This window comes from Balaenoptera physalus (genome assembly GCF_965194825.1).
Source record: "Balaenoptera physalus genome assembly, chromosome: 17".
Classification (NCBI taxonomy): domain Eukaryota; kingdom Metazoa; phylum Chordata; class Mammalia; order Artiodactyla; family Balaenopteridae; genus Balaenoptera; species Balaenoptera physalus.
This window is the reverse complement of record NC_138895.1, coordinates 10,034,250-10,058,189: the sequence shown is the minus strand read 5'-3', so window position 1 is coordinate 10,058,189 and position 23,940 is coordinate 10,034,250. Positions and strand designations below refer to the sequence as shown.

General features: G+C 39.6%; 1 protein-coding gene across 12 annotated transcripts in view; it reads right to left on the bottom strand.

The window, feature by feature from the left end:
* Positions 1-16,265: 16,265 nt before the first annotated feature.
* The window catches only part of YTHDF3 (YTH N6-methyladenosine RNA binding protein F3), a 33,351-nt gene continuing 25,676 nt past the window's right edge, over positions 16,266-23,940 (bottom strand). For 11 of the 12 annotated variants that reach the window (XM_082433654.1, XM_082433662.1, XM_082433664.1 and 8 more), the window contains one exon: positions 16,266-19,374. In XM_082433654.1, the coding sequence (XP_082289780.1) occupies positions 19,351-19,374 (24 nt within the window). In that variant the 3' untranslated portion in view covers positions 16,266-19,350. Of the gene's footprint in view, positions 19,375-19,727; positions 19,746-23,940 lie in introns of those variants that run through there. The other variant, XM_082433663.1, reaches the window with a different exon arrangement.

Genomic DNA, 23,940 nt, shown 5'->3' with positions numbered 1-23,940 from the left:
TCAACATGGTTATGTAATAACTGACAGAGGTTAGCTTATATAGAGTGGTCAAGAAAGGCCTTTTTGAGAAGGTGATCTTTAACCAAAGATGTAAAGAATGAGAATGAATTAGACTTCCAAAGAGCTGGAGAAAAGTGTTCCTGGCAGAAAAAAGTGTAAGTACAAAGACCCTCTGTGGCAAAGGGTATCTGCTTGGAAGCTGATTCTTTCCTAGCTGACCCTCCAGATGAGAGCCCAGCCCTGACCCACACCTTGATTGCTGTTTCATGAGAGACCCTGAAGCAGAAGACCCAGCTAAGCCATGCCAGATTGCTGATACAAAGAAACTATGAATAATAAATATGTATTATTTTAAGCTACCAAGTTTGTAGTAATTTGTTACCCAGAAATAGATAACTAATGTAGGGCCTGTCTGCAAAATGTCATCATTGCAGTGACACTCAGTCCCCTGAAGGGAGAGAGATTTACTTCATGTCTCAGGTCACCTACTGGTGGCAAATAACTTGAGAATTCACATAGGCCTCTTGTGGTACCATAAATGTCTATTGAAGCCCCAGCCAGGTAAAGGCAATTTATATTGATCTCCTTAGGCCAAAGGCATTTAAAAAAAGGAATCAGCAATATCCTAGATGACATTTCAGGTGCCACCAGTTTTGATACACAACATGTGGGATAGCCAGGGCTATAACAACTGAATTCAGTGGCAGTAATCCACCTGAAGTGTCCAGCCCCCGTTAGCCTTTTCAATGGTCACACTGAACTGCTACAAAGAACTACATCTCTCAATACCTCTGTTGTCTTAAAGTCCTTTATCATGGCTTTGAATATGTGTATTTCTATACAGTACTTCTATATCGCTTTTGTTGCATAACATGGATGGAACTGGAAGCCTAGTTAGTGCCTTCATCCCACCATCATCCTTCTACAAGCAATTCCTCTCCATTGGGAAAACCCTCTTATGCTTTACAAGCATTATCAGCAGTGAGAGCAACAATGGTGCCTCACAGGGGTGAGACAGCCCCATCCAGTTAATGACAGTGTTATTAAATGTCAGTCACTTCCCTTCCACATTTCACTCCTATTGTCAAATCCAGCCAATTGAATGAGTGGCACTCACCCCACAAAAGAACCTGAGAAGATAGACAAAAGAGACATCAAAGTTTGTACCCCCAGCCCTTCCATTCTATCCCATTGTACCCTCAATGGAGTATAAGGTCTTCAGTTCCTTCTAGGGTCAGTTCCTTCTTGGTCTCACCCTTAGCCTACCTTTTCCTTATAGGCTGTTAAAGCAGGACACAGGAATGCAAGGTCAGGCAGCTCCCTGATCAGTTCTCTCCAGTAGCTGGAGGTCGATTACCATGGAGGAATTTGGCTCTAAAGAGGCACTTTCTGTTTCAGTTAGGTGGACAGCTGCCTCCTGGAACCCACTTCCCCCAGTTGCTATATGGGCCACATTTCTCCAAAGCTCACCCCATCCATCCATCTCTCCTTGGGAAGCTCCTGTTAATCCATCACCATATTGCCTCATTGCTGGGCTCCTTGGAAGGGGGGCTGGTTTTCGTCCCATTCTTGGGTTTTGATTCAGATTGCAGAGCCAGTGCTTCGTCTGGAGGGTGGGAAGGTCAGTGGGTGTCCTGGGCAGAGATCACAGCCTCCAGCATGGGGACTCCAGTACCAGCAGCAAAACCAGTGGAGTTCTCCACACCGAGGGGCAGAGTTTGAGAACTCATCAACCATTCTGTAGGAACGGGGCTCGTTATTCGAGGTGCCTTTTTGGTCCATTGTGCAGCTAGTCTGGAAAACCTGTAGGTCTCGTGCTTTGAAGAGCTTACTCCATGGCATTTCCAGGGATTTCTCAGCCTGGAGGAGGTCTCCCTGTGTTGGCCATGATGTAGTCACTGAAACAGAAATCCAAAGCCTTTCTGTGGAGCATGATTCTGGTCCAACTAAGTCATTTGCATAATGGCTCAAGGCACTGGCCACGTGTGAGACAGCCTAGCTACTGCCAGTCACCCTCTTACGATAGAACCTTTCCTTTTCTCTTGTGCGACACACCGGCTGAGTTTCTAAGAGCTTCCTGCTAAGAAATATCTCCTTTAACTTCTCTCAAAAACTCAGTAATTTCTTTCTTAGTTCCTCTTTCACCACTGATACCTTTTCATTTACAGCTAAAAGAAACCCACTGGAACTTTTTATTCCGCCTGGCAATCCTCTTACCCCAAACGCGTTGTAAGTATGACTCTGCCGCTTACCAGCTGTGTGATATGGGGCAAAGATATTTCATCTCTTGTAGTTTGAATTTCCTCACCTCAGTAATAAGGATATTGATGCCATCCTTGCAAGGATGTTGAGAGAGGTATAGTGAATGTATGCATTAAGCTCTAACCACAAGTTCATTAGGTGTATTTTCCATTTTCCATATTTTTTTTTTGGTCACACGGCTTGTGGGATCTTAGTCCCCCCACCAGGGATCAAACCTGGGCCCCCCTGCAGTGGAAGTGAGGAGTCCTAACCACTGGACCGCCAGGGAAGTCCCCTATTTTCCATACTTTTGCAGATGAAGAATGCGGCCTGCTAGATCAGTAAACAAAGGATGTTGCAGCCATCAAGCCACCAGCCATTGTAGCTCCCCTGACTGTGCACCCTGAAGGGATTCAGGATGGGTAGAAAGAGGATATTGGCCCTAGATGGTTAAGGTGCATATCAAAGAAATGATTTCAGTGAGCCCAGACTCTTGCATCTTCCCATACAGAGAAAAGCGCTAACTCATTAACTTGAGATGCCTGGGTTTCTTTAATAAACAGTCATCTTTGATGTTCCGATTGCCTGGTTTTTTCTGCCAAAACTCCTGCATGTCCTGGCTCCTCCCTGACCTCTTTGGAGGAGTCCCTCAGAGCCATCTGAGAGGATGTCTTCCAGAAAGTCTGCTGAATAAAACATAATTGTCAACTTTCAGGTCGTACATTTTTTTTCAGTCGACACTATCAACTTTCTGCCAAGTTTTCAGCCACGGGTAACTTGGGTCACCTCTTCTCCAACCTCCAATGACGATTTTCTCTCTGTCCTTCCAGGTCTCACTAACAATCCCCTTGAGTCCCTTCCAGATTCTACCCATCCCAAAGCCAAACCCATAGGTCGTAAGTTTTTGTGATAGACTGTAATCAGGAGGTGAATGAGACTGAAATTATTTAGAGGTTTCCCTTGGACATTGGGATGGATTGGACTTTCTCTCCATGTAGTGTCATGTGGTCTCTCCAGGGTGGCCAGATTTTTTATATGGCAACCTAGGGCTCCCCAAAATGAAGCTTCCAGACCTTAATGCTTACATCCACATAGGCAAGTGTCACTTGAGCTGCCTTCTGTTGGTGAAACAGTCACAGGACAGGACAGATTCCAGGGGAAGATAAACTCTAACTCCCAATCAGGGGCACGACAAAGGAACTGTGGCCATTTTTTTTTCATCCCAAATAGGCTTATTGAAGAGGTACTTTCGGAAGTATCTCCTCCCAGGTATATAACTTGGCATCTTGACTTGATTGGCGAAAGTTTTGGCCGTGGTGATCTGGGAGAATCATCTGACCTCTTTGCTGAGCTCCGGGCTCTTGCTAGAACAATGCATTTCATTAAGAACAGATTTTGCTACTGCTATTTTATGCAGACACATTTTCACTGACTCATTTCCTGGGATAACAATCTTAGCTATCAAGAAAAGGAGACCTTTAATTTGTTCTTGGCATCGGGGGTGGGGAGGTAGGTTTAAAACAGATTAAAAACAGAAGATAAAACAACACATCTCTTGTTGCTGATAAAAAGCAAAGTGTCAAAAGAAACAAAGCTGAAACCAAGCACACTTCCAGCTTGTTGCTGAAAGGAACTAAAGGAGACGGGCAGCACTGAATTTTTATAGGAGATATTTCTGACATGTATTTCACTCACCTGGATACATCAGCTTATCACATTCACGCAGTACCATGTTCCAGAAACATCTTCTAAATAAGTGAACTCTGCCAGTAGCATTTATATCTTTATGGAACAATCAAGTTGATCTGTGGTTCTTGCCATCTAAATGTTTCCCAAGAAGCAAAAGAAAATGTTTGATTATACCTCATTAAACAAAATGACATAAAATTAGATGCTTGGGAAGATTATCAGACTTGGGCAAAAATCATGGATTCATTCGTTCATTCAAAAATTTGCATTGACAAGACGCTGCCATAGGACAAATGCTACTTACAATTTCAAAAGAAGGCATCATAAAAAGCAGTATGGGCGAAGTGCCTTTAAAGAGAGGTCACTCATAAGAGAGGGTGACACTGTTAAAATTGTGAAACCACCCACTGTCTCTGATGCAGGCTGGTGCTGCCCTCAGGAGCAGCGTCCGCTTAACTGCCTTCTCCGCTCCATGCTGGCCAGACACAACTCACACCAGTGGTAGTAGAAACTACCTATATAGTTGATTTGAGAATGCCAAGTTTTCAGGCTGAGTTTCCTATAACTGTGCTCTTCCTAATATAGCGCCTGGATGTCACCATTGGATTCACCTTGGAGGCAAGCCGCTAAAGGACCACTGGACACATGGCAGCAGACTTTGGTATTAAGCCACAATCAGGATTGTCCATCCAAATAGGTAGCTGAGAGAGAGCACAGCGTGAAGTGAATGAGACACGGAACAGGTAAAATTCGATACAGAAGTCTAGAGAATGATGTCATGCCACAGAAGAAAAACCTGTGTAAAAAGCATTACTACTTTTATTTGACTAAGTAGCAAGGCTATGAGAATGGAGAAAACAATCTCCATTCTCTAAAAATTCCCTGTTACCCCTTATTGAACACCTATATCTGCCTGTCATCAGATGAGCCTTCGCATAAGTTCACTCTGCCCCTCACAACAATCTTGCAAAATGGCATCAATATTCCCACTTTTATGTGAAGGAGCTCAGGCTAAAGGAGGTTAAATATGTTGTCCAATATCACATGGCAGGTAAAGGTTGAGTCACGATTTTACCCAGTTCTGCCTGACTTCGGAACCCCTTCTGGTTCAACTATACAATCTACCCCAAGCAGAGAGGAGGATTCCAATTTGGCGACCACAAAGGAACACCATCTAAAGCAAACCCAGGGGTACATGAAAGGCTTCAGGGAGACACTGATGCTGTGATTCAGTCCGGGAAGGTCAGTAGATTTATTCGTTTGTTTTTTAATTTTTATTTTATATTGGAGAAGAGTTGATTAACAATGTGTTAGTTTCAGGTGTACAGCAAAGTGATTCAGTTATACATATACATGTATATATTCTTTTTCAAATTCTTTTCCCATTTAGGTTGTTACAGAATATTGAGTATAGTGCCCTGTGCTATACAGTAGGTCCTTGTTGGTTATCTATTTTAATGCTCTTTTTTTTTTGCTAAATTTATTTATTTATTTTGGCTGCGTTGGGTCTTCGTTGCTGCGCGTGGGCTTTCTCTAGTTGTGGTGAGCAGGGGCTACTCTTCATTGCACTGCTCCGGCTTCTCATTGCGGTGGCTTCTCTTGTTGTGGAGCACGGGCTCTAGAGTGCGCAGGCTTCAGTAGTTGTGGCACGTGGGCTCAGTAGTTGTGGTGCACGGGCTTAGTTGCTCTGTGGCATGTGGGAGCTTCCCGGATCAGGGCTCGAACCCATGTCCCCTGCATTGGCAGGCAGATTCTTAACCACTGTGCCACCAGGGAAGCATGTTTTAAATATAGTGGTGTGTACGTGTCAATCCCAAACTCCCAATCTATCCCTCACCCCACCCTTCCCCTTTCATCTGCATTTAAATTATGTTCTTAATTACAAGTATAAGCTCTCGGTAGATAGTTCAAACCAAAGAAAGTTATAAGACAAAAAGCAAAGCCTCTCCTCTTTCCGCCTCCACACCCAGAAAGGCTAGCACCATACTTCAGAAGTAGCCATTGTTATGAATGTCCTATGTATATTTCAAAAAACTTCAGCTATAAAATCCTTTTAAAATTGTTTAAATTATGTATTAAAATTATATGTGAATCTTTTATTTCAATTAAAACTCACGGTACAAATCATATGTGCCGTGAGTTTTTTTAATTTAAGAAAATTCATCACCATCTTCTCACGTCAGCGTTAACGGCTACCTAGTGTTTCATTGTTAGGAATTCCACCATTTACTTTTTAGACCAACAGACTTGTTTCCATTGTTTAATTTGCTATTACAAACAATACTGCAAGGAATATCCCCACATCCCCACACCTTTTTTGGGGGCACTTATGCACAAAAGGAGAAATTCCTAGAGGAGGAATTCCAAGTTGTGTTGAAAAAATGAAGACGATGGCTGAAGTGGGGAGGGTGGGCTAGGAGTGGGGAGAGCTCCGAAGCCGAGGGTCCAGCTAGGGGGCACAGGGCCATCAGGGACCAGGGCCATCGAGAGCGGGAGTAAATCATACACATGGGCGTGACCTAAAGAAGATTGTGGAGAAAGGCCCGAAACAAACTTTTCCCACCTCCCTCCCCATCACCCATCCACACACTGCGCAGGCCGCCCGCGCATGCACACGGCGTGTCTCGTCTAGGTCAGCCGTGCCTCCTCATAATGAGGGTGTTTCACAAATGCTGTGAATTTCAAGCCTTTCAGGTCTCATATCATACAAGCAATCCCTGTAAGACTTTGAGGCCCAATAGAAGTCTCCGGGAAGCCAGACAAAAGCACAAGTTAGGACGGTGGCTTGTAGCACAGCTGATCCTGATGGCCCAGATTTACACTAACGGAGTGGATTCGTTTCTAAAACCACCAGGACGTTTCTTATACCAACTACCTTTACAGGAGTTTGGGGAATGATAAAGAATGGAAGCGGGCCAGATGATGGAAAACAATAAACTCAGTTTTTGCAATCCTCCAAAGTGCATATGTATCCTCCAATATAATCAAACTTTTCCTGTCTGTTGACAATTGAGAAAATCTAAGTCAAAATATTATAGTTTAAAGAAAAACCTCAACCAGGGCAATGGAAAATGTAATCAAACCTCAATAGCTCCCTCTGCTGTCATTTTATGTAATTTAAAAAATTTTTTGTTTTATTTTGTAATTGCTCAATTATGAACCACATTAAGCTGGGCAGTACAGAAGTCAGTTGATAAAATCCTTACTACTTTGTCTGAAATTGGAAGCATCACCCCTGTATCATGAATACGGATTCTCTTATGGTGGAACATTTTTCTATATGGTAGAGATATTAGGGTAACTTAAAGACGTAGCTACGGGGCTTCCCTGGTGGCGCAGTGGTTGAGAATCTGCCTGTCAATGCAGGGGACACGGGTTCGAGCCCTGGTCTGGGAGGATCCCACATGCCGCGGAGAGGCCGCGATAGTGAGAGGCCCGCGCACCGCGATGAAGAGTGGCCCCCGCTCGCCGCAACTAGAGAAAGCCCTCGCACAGAAACGAAAACCCAACACAGCCAAAAATAAAAACAAATAAATAAATTTAAAAAACAAACAAACAAAAGAACTCCTTAAAAAAAAAAAAAGACGTAGCTACATTTCTGAAGTGAAAAGTGATATATATGCTTCAATAACAAGGAAACATCAGTCTCTAAAAATTAGACTCATTTTTTTAAAACAAAACTTTTAACAATTCACTTGTCTAGACAGCGTTGGTCCTGTGAAAGCTGAAAAGCCCACCCATGGCTTTGAAAAGGATGTGGAAGATCTACAGTTTGAATGCAGAGAAGGAGACAAACACCAGGCCAATTAGGGAAAAAACAGGCTCTTCTACTTGAGGAGCCAGCACTGCAGGAGAGAGGAGAGCGGGGACCCAGTGCTGACACACGCTGGAGCCTTCAGGATGCCCCGCAGCGCGCGTTCTCGCTGGAGGCTCCAAACAAGCCTGAGCGAGGACTTTTCTCACTTTACAAACAAGAAAACAGAGGCGTTTAATTGTTTGGTTGGTCAACAGCTATGGAGAAGGTTTGGGCACGGATTTAGAAGCATTTGGCTTTGAAGTGGGAGCTAGAAAATCTGGGCTTGGAAGTCCTTGTTCTGTCATTAACTGGGACCCCGGGAACGTCATAGCATCCCAGCCTGTTTCTTCCTCTATAAACTGAAAGATGTGAGTCAATGGCCTCCCAGGTCCTTCCCAGCACTCTTGGCCATCGCAGGGCCAGTCACACTCTATTCCCCCACTTTATCTGACCCAGACAAAATCCAGTGTAAATGACAATCGAAGGCAATTTTGGAAAAAAAGAAGGAAAGGAGGGAGGGAGGGAGGGAGGGAAGCTGGCGGATTTCAAAAGAGCAGCCAAATCGAATACTTGAGATGGAGTGGGGCTATGGTCAGCCAGTCAACACGCCCCTTGGTAAGGAAAACGAAAGTCACATGGCTTTTTTTCAAACAATAATTAGCAGCAGCAACTTTTTCCTACTCTTTGCATCACCAGTTCATAGACTGACTTCTGGATCTCAAGCAACAAAGGCCACCATCGCAGCATCGAGAGCAAAGGCTCCATCCATCCCAACCCAGGAGCAGGTGGGAGGCGTCAATGACTCACTCAACCGGCAGCTATGGAGCAGCTTACGTGCCAGACAAAGTCCCTTCCCTCCGAACCTCACAGTTTACAAAGACAAAGCCATACATAAGGGGCTTCCCTGGTGGCGCAGTGGTTAAGAATCCGCCTGCCAATGCAGGGGACACGGGTTCAAGCCCTGGTCCGGGAAGATCCCACATGCCGCGGAGCAACTAAGCCCGTGTGCCACAACTGCTGAGCCTGCGAGCCACCACTACTGAGCCCGCGAGCCACAACTACTGAAGCCCGTGCACCTAGAGCCCGTGCTCCGCTACAAGAAAAGCCACTGCAATGAGAAGCCCGCGCACCAAAACGAAGAGTAGCCCCCGCTCGCCGCAACTAGAGAAAGCTCGCGTGCAGCAACGAAGACCCAAAGCAGCCAAAAATAAATAAATAAACTATTGCCTTTAAAAAAAATTTTAAAAAGAAAAAAGCGATACACGAACACTTCTGGATGAGTGCGAGGTAGAGGGTAAGAGAATGGAGTGGCAGAGTAACTGATTCAGCTGTGGTGACCAGGGACGTCCTCTCTGAGGAAGTAAACCTAGCGGAGCCCCGTAGAAGAGAGCAAATATCTGATCCGGGCAGAGGACGGAAGAACTCGGAAGTGGGAATGAAACTGAAGTTTGTGGGAAGAAAGCAAGCCAGTGTGGCTGGAGCACGGGGCCAGGGCAGAAAGAGGGTGCTGGGAGCTGAGGCCGGAGGGGAGTCCGGGCTGGTTAAGGACACGAGCAGGACGGCCGACCTGGACGGGAGAGAAACATGGCTGAGCAAAGTGGAGAAGGGGAACCCCTGCTCGCTTGCCGTTGTCCCTGCGTTCATTACCACCGACTCTGCTTGCAGCTTGGTGAGTTAAAGCGGTGGTGCGGAAAGAAGAGCAGAGGAAAAAGGAAGCGAGAGGATGCTGAGCCGGGTCAGGACAGGCAAGCAGGACCAAGGAGAAAAGCAAACATTCCCCTGCAGATATCCCCACAGAAACCCCTTACAAATACAAATCAAAGCTAATTTGAGCGTTAAACCACTCATGTTCTTATTTCTGTAGGCAATAAAGCAGCGGATAGGGTAAGGAAATGATATGAAGTTACAGGAAAAAAGTTCAGTGTTAACTAAAAGCTGTGCATCAATAGATCCCTTGTAATGAAGATGTTAACCGAGATGTGTGTTGGACTTTCTGTTAGTAGATCATGAAAGAAAAGATTGGTGTGTGTCTGTAGGAAGGTGGGGGGCTGTGTACCCGTGAATGGTGGAGAGTTTCCCGACGGGACCCAGAAGATCTTAGGACAGCCATTCACACAGGGGACCAGGAACACACGCAGTCCACCAGCAGTGTCCCCAGAGCCGTGGTTCCCAGGGGGCGTCTGCAGTGACAAGGTTATACTCAGAATCATACCAGGACTTTTCACTCTCATTCCCTCCTGAGTGTACAGTCCAGTTCTCCAGAAGTTTACATACACAAGAAAGATGAAACTCCAGCTGCTATTAAATGAAACAATAAGCGCTTCAAAATTTTTCAGTGTTAGTTTCCAGTATGGTAAATATCGATAAAACCCACATGAACAAAAGCTCTTTGGGTTACTCAATCATTTCAGTGTAACAGGGTCCTGAGACCAAAAAGTTTGGGAACTGCTGCCCAATCTGTTAATAAATTTGAGATTATTAATATTATATATTATTATAAATATGATGGAAATGTCACAAGTATGATATTGATTGGTGATAATTTTATTATTAATAAATTAGGGGAGTTCCATTAAGACTAGATACCAGGACAATAGATCCAAGCATCAAAACCATCCAAGAACCACTCTGAGGAAGTAATCTGTCTAGCATTGGGCCTGTGCAACACTCCTGAATGATGTAAAAATAGATCTACATGATGAAACATTGGAGGCTTTCCTTTAAAACAGTGAAAGTTACGCTTGCATCGTGAATGGATGTTTCCTCACCAAACTAAACACAGGAACTGAAGAGGAAGAAGAGGCTGTGTCTATATGTGAAAGAAACTCAGCATTAATTCTTTTTTTATATCTGAACCTTTGTCAGAAAGCTGTTTAAAATGTCTTCTGTGAAATCTTTTTAATCTGGTTGAAAATAAATACAGATGCAAATAAGTAGTTTACTTCTACACACACACACACACTCACATACACACATATGCTACTGATATTCATTCCTTTGGTTTTTCATTTGGTTTTAACACATGACCTTTCAACTATTGCCTGGAAAGCTGAAGAAATTTGAAAAAAAAATTAAAAAAAAAAAAAAAAAAGGAAGAACAAAAACACAGAAACAAGCCAAGGCTACATAACTCTAAGACAGGTACTGAATATCTAACTTCCTCTTTCTCAGGCCCTTTTTTCCCCTTATTAACGGAGTAATGGCAGGGGTGGGAGGAGGAGGACCATCAATTTACATAAGCTCTGTGCCTTTCCAAAAGAGGAATGGTTTGACTCAAGACTTGACATGGTTTCAGTTGGCTTTAAATTTAGATCCAAGAAATTATTAGTGGGTACATTTCTTCTCTCCAACATTTCATACAGAAAACGTTGCTCATAGTTTAGATATTTGAAATAAATATGTAAGTGCTGGCACATTATATTTTCCAAGTGGTATGAATACTTCTTTCTCTTTATTACATTTATTTGCAAAGATATCCTAGCAGCTTATTATTACACATGGACACATGCAGTCATGTTAAGCTGTTTAATGCAGAAGGAAAAAAGTTTTGGGACTTTAAAAAGAATAATTTAGGTTAAAACCTTTAAAATAAAGTGTTAAATAATGAAAGAGATGTCAGTTAAGTGGATTCATAAGTGATACAAACAAACTTTGCACATTTTAATTTAAAACACAAATACTTCAGGAATTCCCTGGAGATTCAGTGGTCAGGACCCTGCGCTTTCACTGCCGACGGCCCAGGGTTCGATCCCTGGTTGGGGAACTAGTATCCCACAAGGATTTGATTTAGGTCCAAGACTTCTCTGAATAAGAATCATGTCTTTCTTCTCTGAACCATACCTCACCTCTAAGGCACCATCTAACATTTCCCACTGGAGTGAGAACTGAAAATACACTTGCAAACTACATGCAAACTTCGACATTTTAATGATTTTCCTGCCAAGTTTTTACTGTTTTCTGATCTATACGTAATTAGACAACTCACTTTTATCAGGTATTTCCAAAGAAGTCAATTTCGTTTTCATAGCAACAACTACCAATCACATTTTATCAGTTTATGTATTTAAATCTCATAATAAAAGAAATAAGCACAACTGGAATAAACAAGCTTAGAAAGAACCACAGACGACCCTGGTAAGCATACATACATGGGCAGACTAGACAACAGCTCTGAGATGCAAGCACTGACTGTGCTGTAAGCACTGGGTGCTTTACAGAGGGAGCAAAGTCAGTGACTGCAGTGAGCCCAAGCGGAACAAGCTTAATATACTGGAGCTTTAATATTAGCATGCAACCATATTATGTTGAAGCTTAATTTGTAAACTTTTTACCTCGAAATACAGTCTTGAATATATACTAGAATAGTTGGAACTACTATCTGTCAAATACCTTTTCCTTCTAAAGTTGTACGATATCACGAATAGTTGGAACTACTATCTATCTGTCAAATACCTCTTCCTTGTAAAGTTGAAATATGGAGGTAACACATCCACATAGTGTTTCCATTTTGAATTGTTACTAAATATTCATAGTGAGCTCTTATAATTTACTAATACACTTAAGTGGCATTAATATCAAGGGGCATTTGTAACAAGCAAAGCAAAAAATTTCTTGATCTAATTTTCATCTTTGGCTTAATTTTCTTCTATTTTTCATAGATTTTCTTGTTATTCCTCCTATTTGCTTTCCTCTTGGTCTAATTTGCCTTTGGTTTTGCCATCTGCTCAGCTCTAGCAGGATAAACTATGTCATTTGGTTTTTTTTTTTTAATAAATTTATTATTTTATTTTTGGCTGCGTTGGGTCTTCGTTGCTGCGCACGGGCTTTCTCTAGTTGCGGCGAGCGGGGGCTACTCTTGGTTGCGGTGTCCAGGCTTCTCACTGCAGTGGTTTCTCTTGTTGCAGAGCACAGGCTCTAGGCACCCAGGCTTCAGTAGTTGTGGCTCGCGGGCTCTAGAGCGCAGGCTCAGTAGTTGTGGCACACGGGCTTAGTTGCTCCATGGCACGTGGGATCCTCCCAGACCAGGGCTCGAACCTGTGTCCCCTGCATTGGCAGGCGGATTCTTAACCACTGCGCCACCAGGGAAGCCCCTCATTTGATTTTACTTACTTTGAAAAAGCATGGCTGACAGTCACTGGAAACCCCGGAAATCAAAAGTTGCAAAAAACGAAGATAAATGATAATTTAACAAAGCTTTATTCAGGTAGTGCCTTTTCTCAGGATCTCAATCATACAACAATATGAACTGAAAGTAATCAACTTTCTACAACCTCTAAACTGCATCTAAGCAGTAAAGATTACTGTAAGAAATATTCAATGGTAATCAATAAATTCTAAATTTTCCACAAGAAACAAAAGAGAGCAACAGTTAACAATCGGAAGGCTTGCCATAGGCTCAGGGATTGTGCTCACCACTTCATATTACTTCATTTACTCCTTGTAGGCTCCATTCTCATTCCTTTATTTTTTTAACTGATGAAGAAATCTAGGCTTGGAGCCTAGTGGACCCAGATTCCATTACAGGTTTATTAGCCTCCAAAGTCCATGCTCCCGGCCAGAATATTATGCAGCAGCCTCAGAAGTATTTCAAAAGCATTCCATCAAAAAACAGAGGCAGAGCTATTTAAATCACCTTTTAAAGGAATGCATCATTCTAACCATAATATACTGTTTAACTCCTACCTTTGGTTTTTCAATCCAGTCAAATTTGAATGACTAACTGTTCTTACCTATACTCGTAAGATCAGGATATTTGGCCATCATCTAAATTTTCTCTACTGATAAACCTTCAATCCCTTTACTAAAATCTCCACAATTAGAGTCCATTCAGGGAGAGGGTATGAGTCTCTATTAGAATTCCTCCAAAATCCAACTATTCCATTGAGAAATGAGGAAAGAGAGTGGGAGGGGAGGGAAGTTCTAAAGAGATAAAAGCAAAAAGGACACACAAGCCTGCCAGGATGAGACTGTGTTCTAGTAAAGCAGATTCCTGTACTCCTCTTTACAAATACAAGGATAAGGGAGAGCAAAATTGCCTACTCAAGTGTGTACTGTGACTTCCTTCCAAAGTACGGTGTGGAAAGGAGGGAAGAAGGGTAACTTCATAATGGAGAAACGTGACACTACCAGAGCCAAGTGGTCAGTCAACATCAACAGGCATATGTTGGTGGTATGCATCCTTGACATGATGTGATGGAAATGGCAACTTTACCTATGTGGTCTTCCTCCCAAAAACTCATAACCCCATCTAATCATAAGAAAGATATAAGATAAATTCCAAAGGAAGAGTACTCTACAAAATATCTGACCACTACTCCTCAATACTGTCAAGGTCATCAAAACCAAGTCTGAGAAACCATTGCAGCCAACAGGAACCTCAGGAGACATGACAACTAAAAGTAACGTGGATCTATCCTTGATGGCGTCCTGAACCAGAATAAGGACAATTTGGTTAAAAAAAAAAAAAAAAAAAATCTGAAAAAAAAATAAGCGATCAATATTGGTCCATTAATTACAACATATGTACCAGACTAATGTGAGATGTTAAGCAGAGAGGAAACTGGGTGCGAGGTATATGGGGACTCTCTGTACTGTCTTCCCGACTTTTCTCTACAACTGTTCTAAAAAATAGTCTCTTTGGAAAAAAAAAAAAAAGGATAATGTAAAACGGCAGTAGAATTAAAAAAACAAAAAAACTTGGACTGGATTTCTTTGGGACACACCTTCTCTTGATTCTTTTTACCAACACTGTGGAAAAGATGAAGATTTTGAACCACTAGACTTCAAAACTCACTAAAGGGAAGTAATGGTTATATTTTATCAGTCAATGAATAAAATACAATTGGAGGTATTCAGTACTTATATTCTGAAATAAACGAAGAATGACTATCACAAATTTCACTGGTTTCCAAACTTATTTTTAAAAGAACATTCATTATTGCTAGAATAAGTCTACAAAGCTATATAAATCATAAAATTACAAAAATTCAGAACTGCAGAGAACCTAAGATGCATTCTATGCCAATCTCCTGAATTTACCAAGTGCGCTAACAACAAAGGAAGTGATTTGTTCAGTGTCAATCTACCAGTTAGAAGTAACTATGTAAGTCTGGTCTTCCCAACTCCCAATTCTAAGATCTTCCCCTATACAATAATTCCATTCTGGTTACAGATGTGTCAGAAATAGCCAATGATGTTTTAAAATGACATTCAGATATTTAAACCTCTAAGTGTGTTCTATGTAAGGGGTATTCTTTGAAGCGGCCCAGGGTGGCAGGAAAGGATGTGGAACTCCCCCAGTGTTACGAACTCTGCATTCACATCTTTCTTGTACACTGACTTTTATAAAGACAATTTTCATTTACATTTAGTTCCAATGTTATACAAGTAACTCAAAATATGGAGTAGAAAAATTCTGAATTTAGTGCACAATTTATAAACAAACTGTATTTAAACTGCCACTACTACCTGTGGGTGATCTACAGGGGAGTTCTGCCCCTATCATTGCACCAAGAGAAATGAGGAAAGAATACACATCAAGATTACGCAATGACAAGTACAACTGACCCTTGAAAAACACAGGGGTTTAGGGGTGCTGACCCTCCACGACATACAAATTAAAGTCGGCCCTACTCACACACGGTCCCTCCATATCCGGGGTTCCTCTGCATTCACGGATTCAGTCAACCTCAGATTGTGCAGTACTGTGGTATTTACTACTGGAAAAAGTCTGTGTACAAGTGGACCCAAGTAGTTCAAACCTGTGTTGTTCACAGATCAACTGTTCTGTGATTAGAAAGCAAATGACCTTGAATTGCTCAGTTAACTTCTAACTGCAAGAATATTTTAGTTTCTAGACTACAATTACTAAATCTAATGTCACTAAGCAAGATAAAGCCAAGCCAGTTAAGAATTAGGGTCCCAACTGAAAATGAGTAGCCTCAAATATAAGTACGCTGAAGAGATGCAAACCCTCTTTAGATGCTGCTGCAATGTGGGACACTGGGGTGCCTGTAAAACTGTGCCCTGATCGCAGGCTAACAGTGTTGTATGCAGCACAAAACCAGAACTCTTTGGTTTCCCCCATCTGAACGAGTGCCTTAGACAGCCCGGCAATGATTATCAACGCACCATTCAGAGTCACCACGATCCCATCTCCACAAGCTCTATCCAGCCCAAAGGGTAACGTACACACTATTAAAAAGCATTCCTTGGTACCAAGAATGGGGGATTAGGGTTATGAGACAGCTGGTGCCAAGACTTCCTATTAAGTAAGCCTCTTTCTCTTTTGCTCTAAGTTTAGCGTTAAGAACATGTAATTCAATAAGCTCACTGGAGTGGATAAAGATTAGGATAAACTGTGATCCTTCCTCTCTTTAATTTCCCCACTTAATTTCAAATGGCCAACTAAATCGAATGACATAATCTATTTGTACTTGAAAGGTATGTCAATCAGGAAATTCATAACAGAGTTGACAAGAATGTTATGTTTTCTGGAAGGCAATCTGTATTTATAAAGATAAAATGGAAAGAACACAGATATGAGTGAACAATTTTTATTGAAACCCTCAAAGATTAAAGAGGACCAAATGGTGAGTTTGGGTACCATAACAGAAAATCTCACCTAACTGTACCATCATTCACAGGAATGAACAAACCCAAACACGACAAAATTTAAATTCTCATGTAATTGCTACAAGTGAATGTAAATGAACTAATCATTTTATCATAACCTTTCTTTAATCATATGAAAAAGAAGGGAATTTACATGGCATAACAAAAGATATGCAAAACTTAATGAAACACAATTCTCTTAAAGTTCTCAAACTTATTTTTATAGGATGCAGAATGCACTTGAAATGATTAAATGACTTAAGCTGATTCTTTTTTTATTGCAAACTGTTTTAACATCAGCTTAACCCCCATGCATGGTATTCAAAAAGAACACAGCTTTTGAATTAGAAAGATCACTTAAGTTAAAACGAGGACTGAACTTAGGAAAAGGCTGGGGTTTCTTCTGAAAGGAATCTTCAAGTACCAATATGTATAGAGAAAGAATACTAATTTTGGTTACATTTTCCCCCTTACTGTTAAATATACAAACTATATAATACCTTTCAAAATAAAACACCCACATAAGATAACTTTAATTAAGAAACATTCAAACCAGATTTTGGAAAAACATTAAGCAAGAAATTTACTGGGCCAATAATGTCTTAATTCGTGATTACTCAAAACACTGGATCAGTCTCCTGCTCTAGAGCCCAGTTTCCCTCCCTCTTGGTCCCTACAGTTAAGAAACCTTCCATTAGCTGTGCTACTGAGACAACCTCTGATCATCTCACTTAGAGGAAAAACATTTTGCTGTACACTGACAGACCAAGGAGGGAGAGAGAGTAGGCACTCTGAAGAAAATTTAAATGAGGAAAAAAAGAAATTTACCAATTGAAAAGTTTTGTTTTGTCTAGTTTTTTTCCCCAAAGGAATGCTGCACCCATTTCACTTAATATTAGAAATCCAGGTTAAAGGCACTGGGATGTACTCCTCACCATGAGTAGACTGCTGAGTTACATTTGACATTTCTGAGTCTGCTATTGCAATCAGCCTGCTTGCTGAGTGTTTCCGTGACATCTCTTACACAGAAACCTAATGTAAATTAAACAAGTTTCAATCTGTGTATAATGTAACTAGTTTTATAAAAATATTCAGAGTTGCTAATAAAGCACCATGAAGAAGAGAACCTCAGAGAGAAGACTCAGATCCTTTCCACAAGGTCACCCCTGTACAGTTTTCTCTAACAGGACCTCCAGAGTGACACTGGTCCTCTCTGACATGTCCTACCTATATAATTCTAGGGATGTAGAACGCTGCTGTGGTGACTATACCCATATGCCAATTTTCATTACAAATAGTTACGAGACATGTTACAAGATTTCATGGCTTACTCTTAAAAAAAGGTAAAATAGGTGCAATTTTCCTTTAAGAAAGTCTTTATTTTGTAATATACTATTAACATTTTGATGTTCCCTTCAGTAAACACTGATAACTATCCTGGGACTACCAAAGCACTGTGAAGTAGCTACAATTTAGCTACAAATACTGTATTGGTTTTCACTTGAATACAGTATTTGTACATTTTAAGAAAACATTGTACAAAAAAAAATCATATAAATGAAAGCCTCAAAGAAATATGTCACTAAATTTTTGAATCGAAGTGACCAAAGACCATAGTAAATGAAAACATTTCTAAACATGATGTAAACATAAGTGGAGTAATGCAAAACATCAAGGTACTCAAATCTACTGTATTGCTATTTTCATCCTTAACATATCTTTCTACATAGCTTTCTCCTTTTGGAACAGTAATATAAGGGGCAGCACATTATTTCATAACCATGTGCCATCAAATCAGTTAATACAGATGCTTGACACATAATTATACAAAATCAATTTGTTTCAAGATACAAAATTAATGTTGATATGTAATTAATGAAAAAAATAAGATGTTAAAAAGATAACTATAAGAATACCCAGATATATGCTGTATTCCCATTTATATAGATCTGATCAATAAAACATCAACACATTCACTTAGATACTGATTTAATCCATGGATCAAGGCCATATTTTCAAATATTTTAAGGATGCCAGGACACTGCAAAAGCTGGAGAAAGGAGCTGAGGAACAATATATGCTTGCTAAACAAGAACTATGTTTATTTAGCTAGTGAATACCTAGAGTAATAAATTTTTTACTTCATGATAGCAATCAGGCTCGCAAACACCCAGAAATAGGAATTAAGGGTTTTAAATGTAGTTATAAAGGTCATAAAAAGTCTGATTAGACTGAGGTACATTACTCAAAATTTTGAGATTCATTAAGTGGTAGCAAACAAAATAATTCCTCAGACAAATGCACATTTTTCAGTATACATATTATTGGGGGAAGGAGGGGAGAAGAATGTGCATTAACTGGTGAAATCCACCAAGCTGCATATCAATATTCTGTTACACCAAACAGTTTGAAGACAAGGGAAATGTTCTAATATAATCTCAGATTATGTTTCATTTGGCTAAAATAGAGCATAAGGTTGCTTTGCCATATTAAAAGTTTACTACAATAATTTTCACATAAACATTTAGACTTGAACTCCAGGACTAAATATGGCATGATTATTTTGCTTTTAATCTGTCAAAGAGCTAAAAATTGACAATTTAAAAACTACAACAAAGAAAAAGTTGAAGCAGTGTGACTCTTACATCATTGAACCACTTCTAATGGTTAACTGTTAGTATTTAACAAATTCAAAGAGTTAATGAATCCTTGCATTCATTCAGTCTTCTGTGCCTTAGCTAGGATGCATAATTACAAAAGACAGCAGATACTGGTAAAAGCTTCAGGACAGAAAGTGCTTGACGAAGTTACAGTTCTCAAGTGTGTTTGGTGAGAGTATAAGGGCAGATGCGCTGATGAAAACCATTACAAGAAGAGTCAGTTCTGTGTTAAGAGTTCAAAGATGTCACCTTAAGCAGAAAAAAGCTTTAATAACGTCTTCTTTGACTTATTAGGCATTTCCAGAGTCTACATCATTAGTGTTGTAATTCTAACAGGACATCTTCATATGGTTATTGTTTGTTTCTATTTCTCTCCTGAAAGAAAAGCACAAAGACCTTTAACAAAACACCATCATTATTTAATGATTTAAACTATATGCATTTATAATGTAAACCATCTCCATAAGAAGTTCTTGACAAATACTAATTTTCAAGTAATTAGCTAAAAACGATTTACTATTACCTATACACACCTTAGTGGGATTACCACAAACCATTTTAAAATAAAGAAGTCCAAACACAAAGACGTAGTTCAGGAGATTATAGGTCCTCTCCACAGCTCTGTTTTCCCACAGAATTTTGTTTAGGTGAGACTATTACAATAATGTCTTTCTAGCCCTTTCAATGAGTTTTTGATCGTGAGGTATCAAATAGACCAGAAGTCCTCTGAAGCAACTTGAAAACTACTGGCCGAGGTAGGGTTAGAAGGAAAAGAAAAGAGTTGCATTAAACTGCATTAAATTAAGCTTTCAGTATTAACTTAAAAAAAAAACAAAAAAAACTTTGAATCACAAGCTTCCTCCATATCCTACTCTCAGATTCAGCATAATTTTTCACATGAAGAAATATTAATAATACTTATTATTATAGTTTCTTTTAAGAAAGCAGAAACCCCTTGAACAGAAGTTAAGCTGAGTGATGTTTTCATGATGTTTATTAACCAAGTTATCCACATCTAATACTTATCCTTGAAAAAAAGGATGACTAGCACTCTGCATGCCTATCAAGTGAATGCATTACGTAGTTTGTTTGTGCCATCTGTTTTAATGTGTCATTCACTGGTTCTCATACTTTAGCAAGCATCAGAATCACCTGGATGGCTGTGGAAACGCTCACTATTGGGCCCCAAAGGTCTGAAGCTGAACTTGTGAGTCTGCAGTTCTAACAAGTTCAAGGTGATCCTAACACTGCTGGTCCAAGGACCACACTGAAGGCCACTTGTGTCTAACACATTATAAGACTCTCCATTTGTGGTTTCACTACTCCCACTTTTCCATAAGTGGGAGTTTATTTATTATGCTCCACAATAAATATGTATATACTTTGCCAATGGTCAAATTAATGTCCCATCCCCTGTGACACCATCAGAAAACTGTATTTTAAATTCCAAAGAGGGGACTTCCGTGGTGGCGCAGTGGTTAAGAACCCGCCTGCTAATGCAGGGGACATGGGTTCGATCCCTGGTCCAGGAAGATCCCACATGCCGCGGAGCAACTAAGCCCGTGTGTGACAACTACTGAGCCTGCGCTCTAGAGCCCGTGAGTCACAACTACTGAAGCCCGCGCGCCTACAGCCCGTGCTCCGTAACAAGAGAAGCCACCGCAATGAGAAGCCTGCGCACCACAACTAAGGGTATCCCCCGCTCGCTGCAACTAGAGAAACCCCGGGCACAGCAACAAAGACCCAACGCAGCAATCAATCAATCAATCAATTTATAAAAATAAATTCCAAAGAGAACTTTAAGTTCTTTGTTACTAAAGTCCTTTCTTTTTCATCTTTATATATTCCTAGAACTAGAATAACAGTATTTAATACAGAAAGCTAACAAATAAATGCCCTACTATACGATAACTACAAATGAATTATTTCATACACCCATAAGCATCAGTGAGATATTCCTAAAGAAAAAAACAAAAATGAAAACAGACAGACAGCTAATTAATCATGTTTCAAAAGGATAAACAAAAACAAAAATCCAACAACATAAACAAAGGAAAAAAAGACAAAAAAAGAATTTGGAACCAGGAAGCTGTAGTCTAATTTTACAAAGGCCCTGAAGCTTTTAAAAAACCAGCCTAAACATAAAGGAAATTTATTTCTCAGCTGAAGGAAACAGATTTGTATGAGAAATGTTGAAGCCTGCTTTAATTAGCTGGATATAAAACACGGTATTACAAATGAAGCAAAAAGTGGTAACAGCTCCCTGCTTATTCCTCCCCATGAAATGACTGATCAAAACTAGAGAAATTCATCAACTCCATGAAAAGCCCCAAAACTACAGAAAAAAAGGGCAATACTACTTAAGGATAAGCTAGACAAAGAGAGGTTTAACCTGAGGGAGATGATCAGGTACATGAATGAGGACCATGTTTTATTTAAATAGAAGTTAGAAATGCTGCTTCAGTTTGAACTGTAATCAACTATGGCACCTTTAACTGAGTCAGTAAAATATATAGTTTAAATCTGTGTACATAATGCATAACTTCTAACTCAGTGGACAGGAAAAGGAAAATTTTAAAAACTCCTTTCCTGTGGTAGGACAGGAAAGGAGGGAGAGGGGAGCTTGAAAGATCTAGGTGAATTAGAAAGCACAAAATATAAAATGGCAGAAATACACATTTATATCATTTATACATTTTTATCAAGCAATCAAAAAATGGAGGTTCATTAACAAAAACACAAAAGAGCTCAAAATTAAAAAAAGAAATCTAGTTACACATGATTTCCAAGTAATTAACCCTAAACATAAGGACACAGAAAGCTTAAAAACAAGCCAAATGAAGACTTAGTCAACTATATTAATATCAGATAAAGTGGATTCTAAGGCAAAAACCACTACATACTGAGTAAGAAACATTTTTTATAAAAAGCTGTAACAGTATTAAACTAAAAATACAACTTTACATATATTAAAATTTTCAGAATTACAAAGAAAACCTGACAGGTTCCTAATTATAGCAGGAGAATTTAACACATTTCTCTTAGTAATTGATAAAGCAGACAAGTTAGTGAAAATAAAGATTGAATATACAGAATACAGAAAACTGAGCCAAATAATTACAGGGTACACAATGAACAACCACAGAAAGGAACTATATATGCCAGACCAGAAAACCAATCTAAATACCAAAGAGTCAGTATCATACATATCACATTTTCTGACATCAATTTTAACAGCAAAACAGGTTAACAACAAACAAAATCTTACCACATTTGGAAAATCTAAAACACATTTCTAAAAAGTCTCCCAAAAAATCATAACAAAAATTCAAAAGTTTTTACACCAGTACAATATAAATATACTAAATCTAATAAGCCCTGAAAAATAAGATTAGAAATTTACATGTATAGAATTTAAAAAAACATTTTTTTAAAGCTGAAAAATAATGAGCTCATCATCCAACTCAACATGTTAGGAAATAAGTAGCATTGAGTCCCCCAAAGTAAAATGAATGAAATAAGACAGCAGGAGAAAATAACGAAACAGAAAACAAAGAGAGCCTAAGAGACCAAAAATAAAAACTGGTGTTTGGGGGGTAAAAGAAGCTGACAATAGAAAAATCTCTGGAAAGACTGATGTAAAAAAAAGAAGCATAAATAATATCGTGAAGACTCACACAGCTAAAAAAAATTAAAATACTATTAATGCCAATATGAAAAAAAAGCTTAAAACAGCTTCCTAAAAATAAAATTTACCAAAACAAATTCAAGAATAAAAAGAAAACTTGAAGACTTATAATAACTAAAGAACTTTAACCAACAATTAAAAATCTACCCCAAAGAAAAACTCCCAGGCTCATGTGGTTTCACAAGAATTCTATACTTATACCAACTGTTCCAGAGACTAGAAAAAGGAGTATTTCCTGATGTATCTTGAGGTTGGCAACACTTTGATACTACCTTCAGAAAAGCAGGAGAAAACTGAGTCCAGTCTCACTTGTCCCCGAAGGACCTCTTAAGGGCTGTTCTGATGGTAATGGAGTGTATAGAGGAGCAAAAGTAGAAGCAGGAAGGCCAGTAAGGAGGCTAGCACAATCATCATCTAGTACAATAATAATAATAATGGAGGATGGAGAGCTAGTGGAAAGTGTTCAGATTCTGGATCTATTCTGAGAGCAGAGCCAACAAGACTTACTGATAGATTGGTTAGATATGGAGTGTGAAAGAGAAATATTGCGAATTAGTCCAGTATTATTGGCCTCAACTGGAAGGGCGGACAGTGGTGCCCTCTACAAAGAGGGAGAAGGAAGACTCTAACATTCTTGATCTTTCTGCATGACCACACTATAATAAAGAACTACTTTAAAAAGATTCCAGTGCCCACATTTGCATTTGATACTTTATTGTGTGTCAAGTTTAAGAAAAGAATAGATGCAGTCTAATAATATAAAAGCTATTCATCTGTACCAAAGATCAAATAACCTCAAAGTGTACTACAAAATGGAAGAGTTAGGAAGAAGGTCAAATAGTGAAAATGGTGGAGGACAGTCATAACATGTGTTAGTTTCGGTGGTCCAAATGAGAGTGAAAACAGGGTTCTAAGACTTACGACTAATTCATGCTTTGAGCTGTGATTTAGTTTCAGCAAAATAACATCACTCACCACACTAAATTGTTTGTTTATGTGCAGTTTTATTTTGGTTTTAGAGTTTTCACTTAATTTTATGTTTAAGTAATACAAGTAATAAAATTACAAGAAAAAAAGCATAAAGATCAAAAAGAAATAAAACGGTCTCTATTTGCAGATGATATGATCTGTTAGGCAGAAAATCCTAAGGATGTTCTATTAGAACTACTAGAACTAATAAGTGAATTTAGCAAGGTCACACAATATAGGACATTTCTATTGATATAAAATTGTAGCAAACAACTGGGAAGACT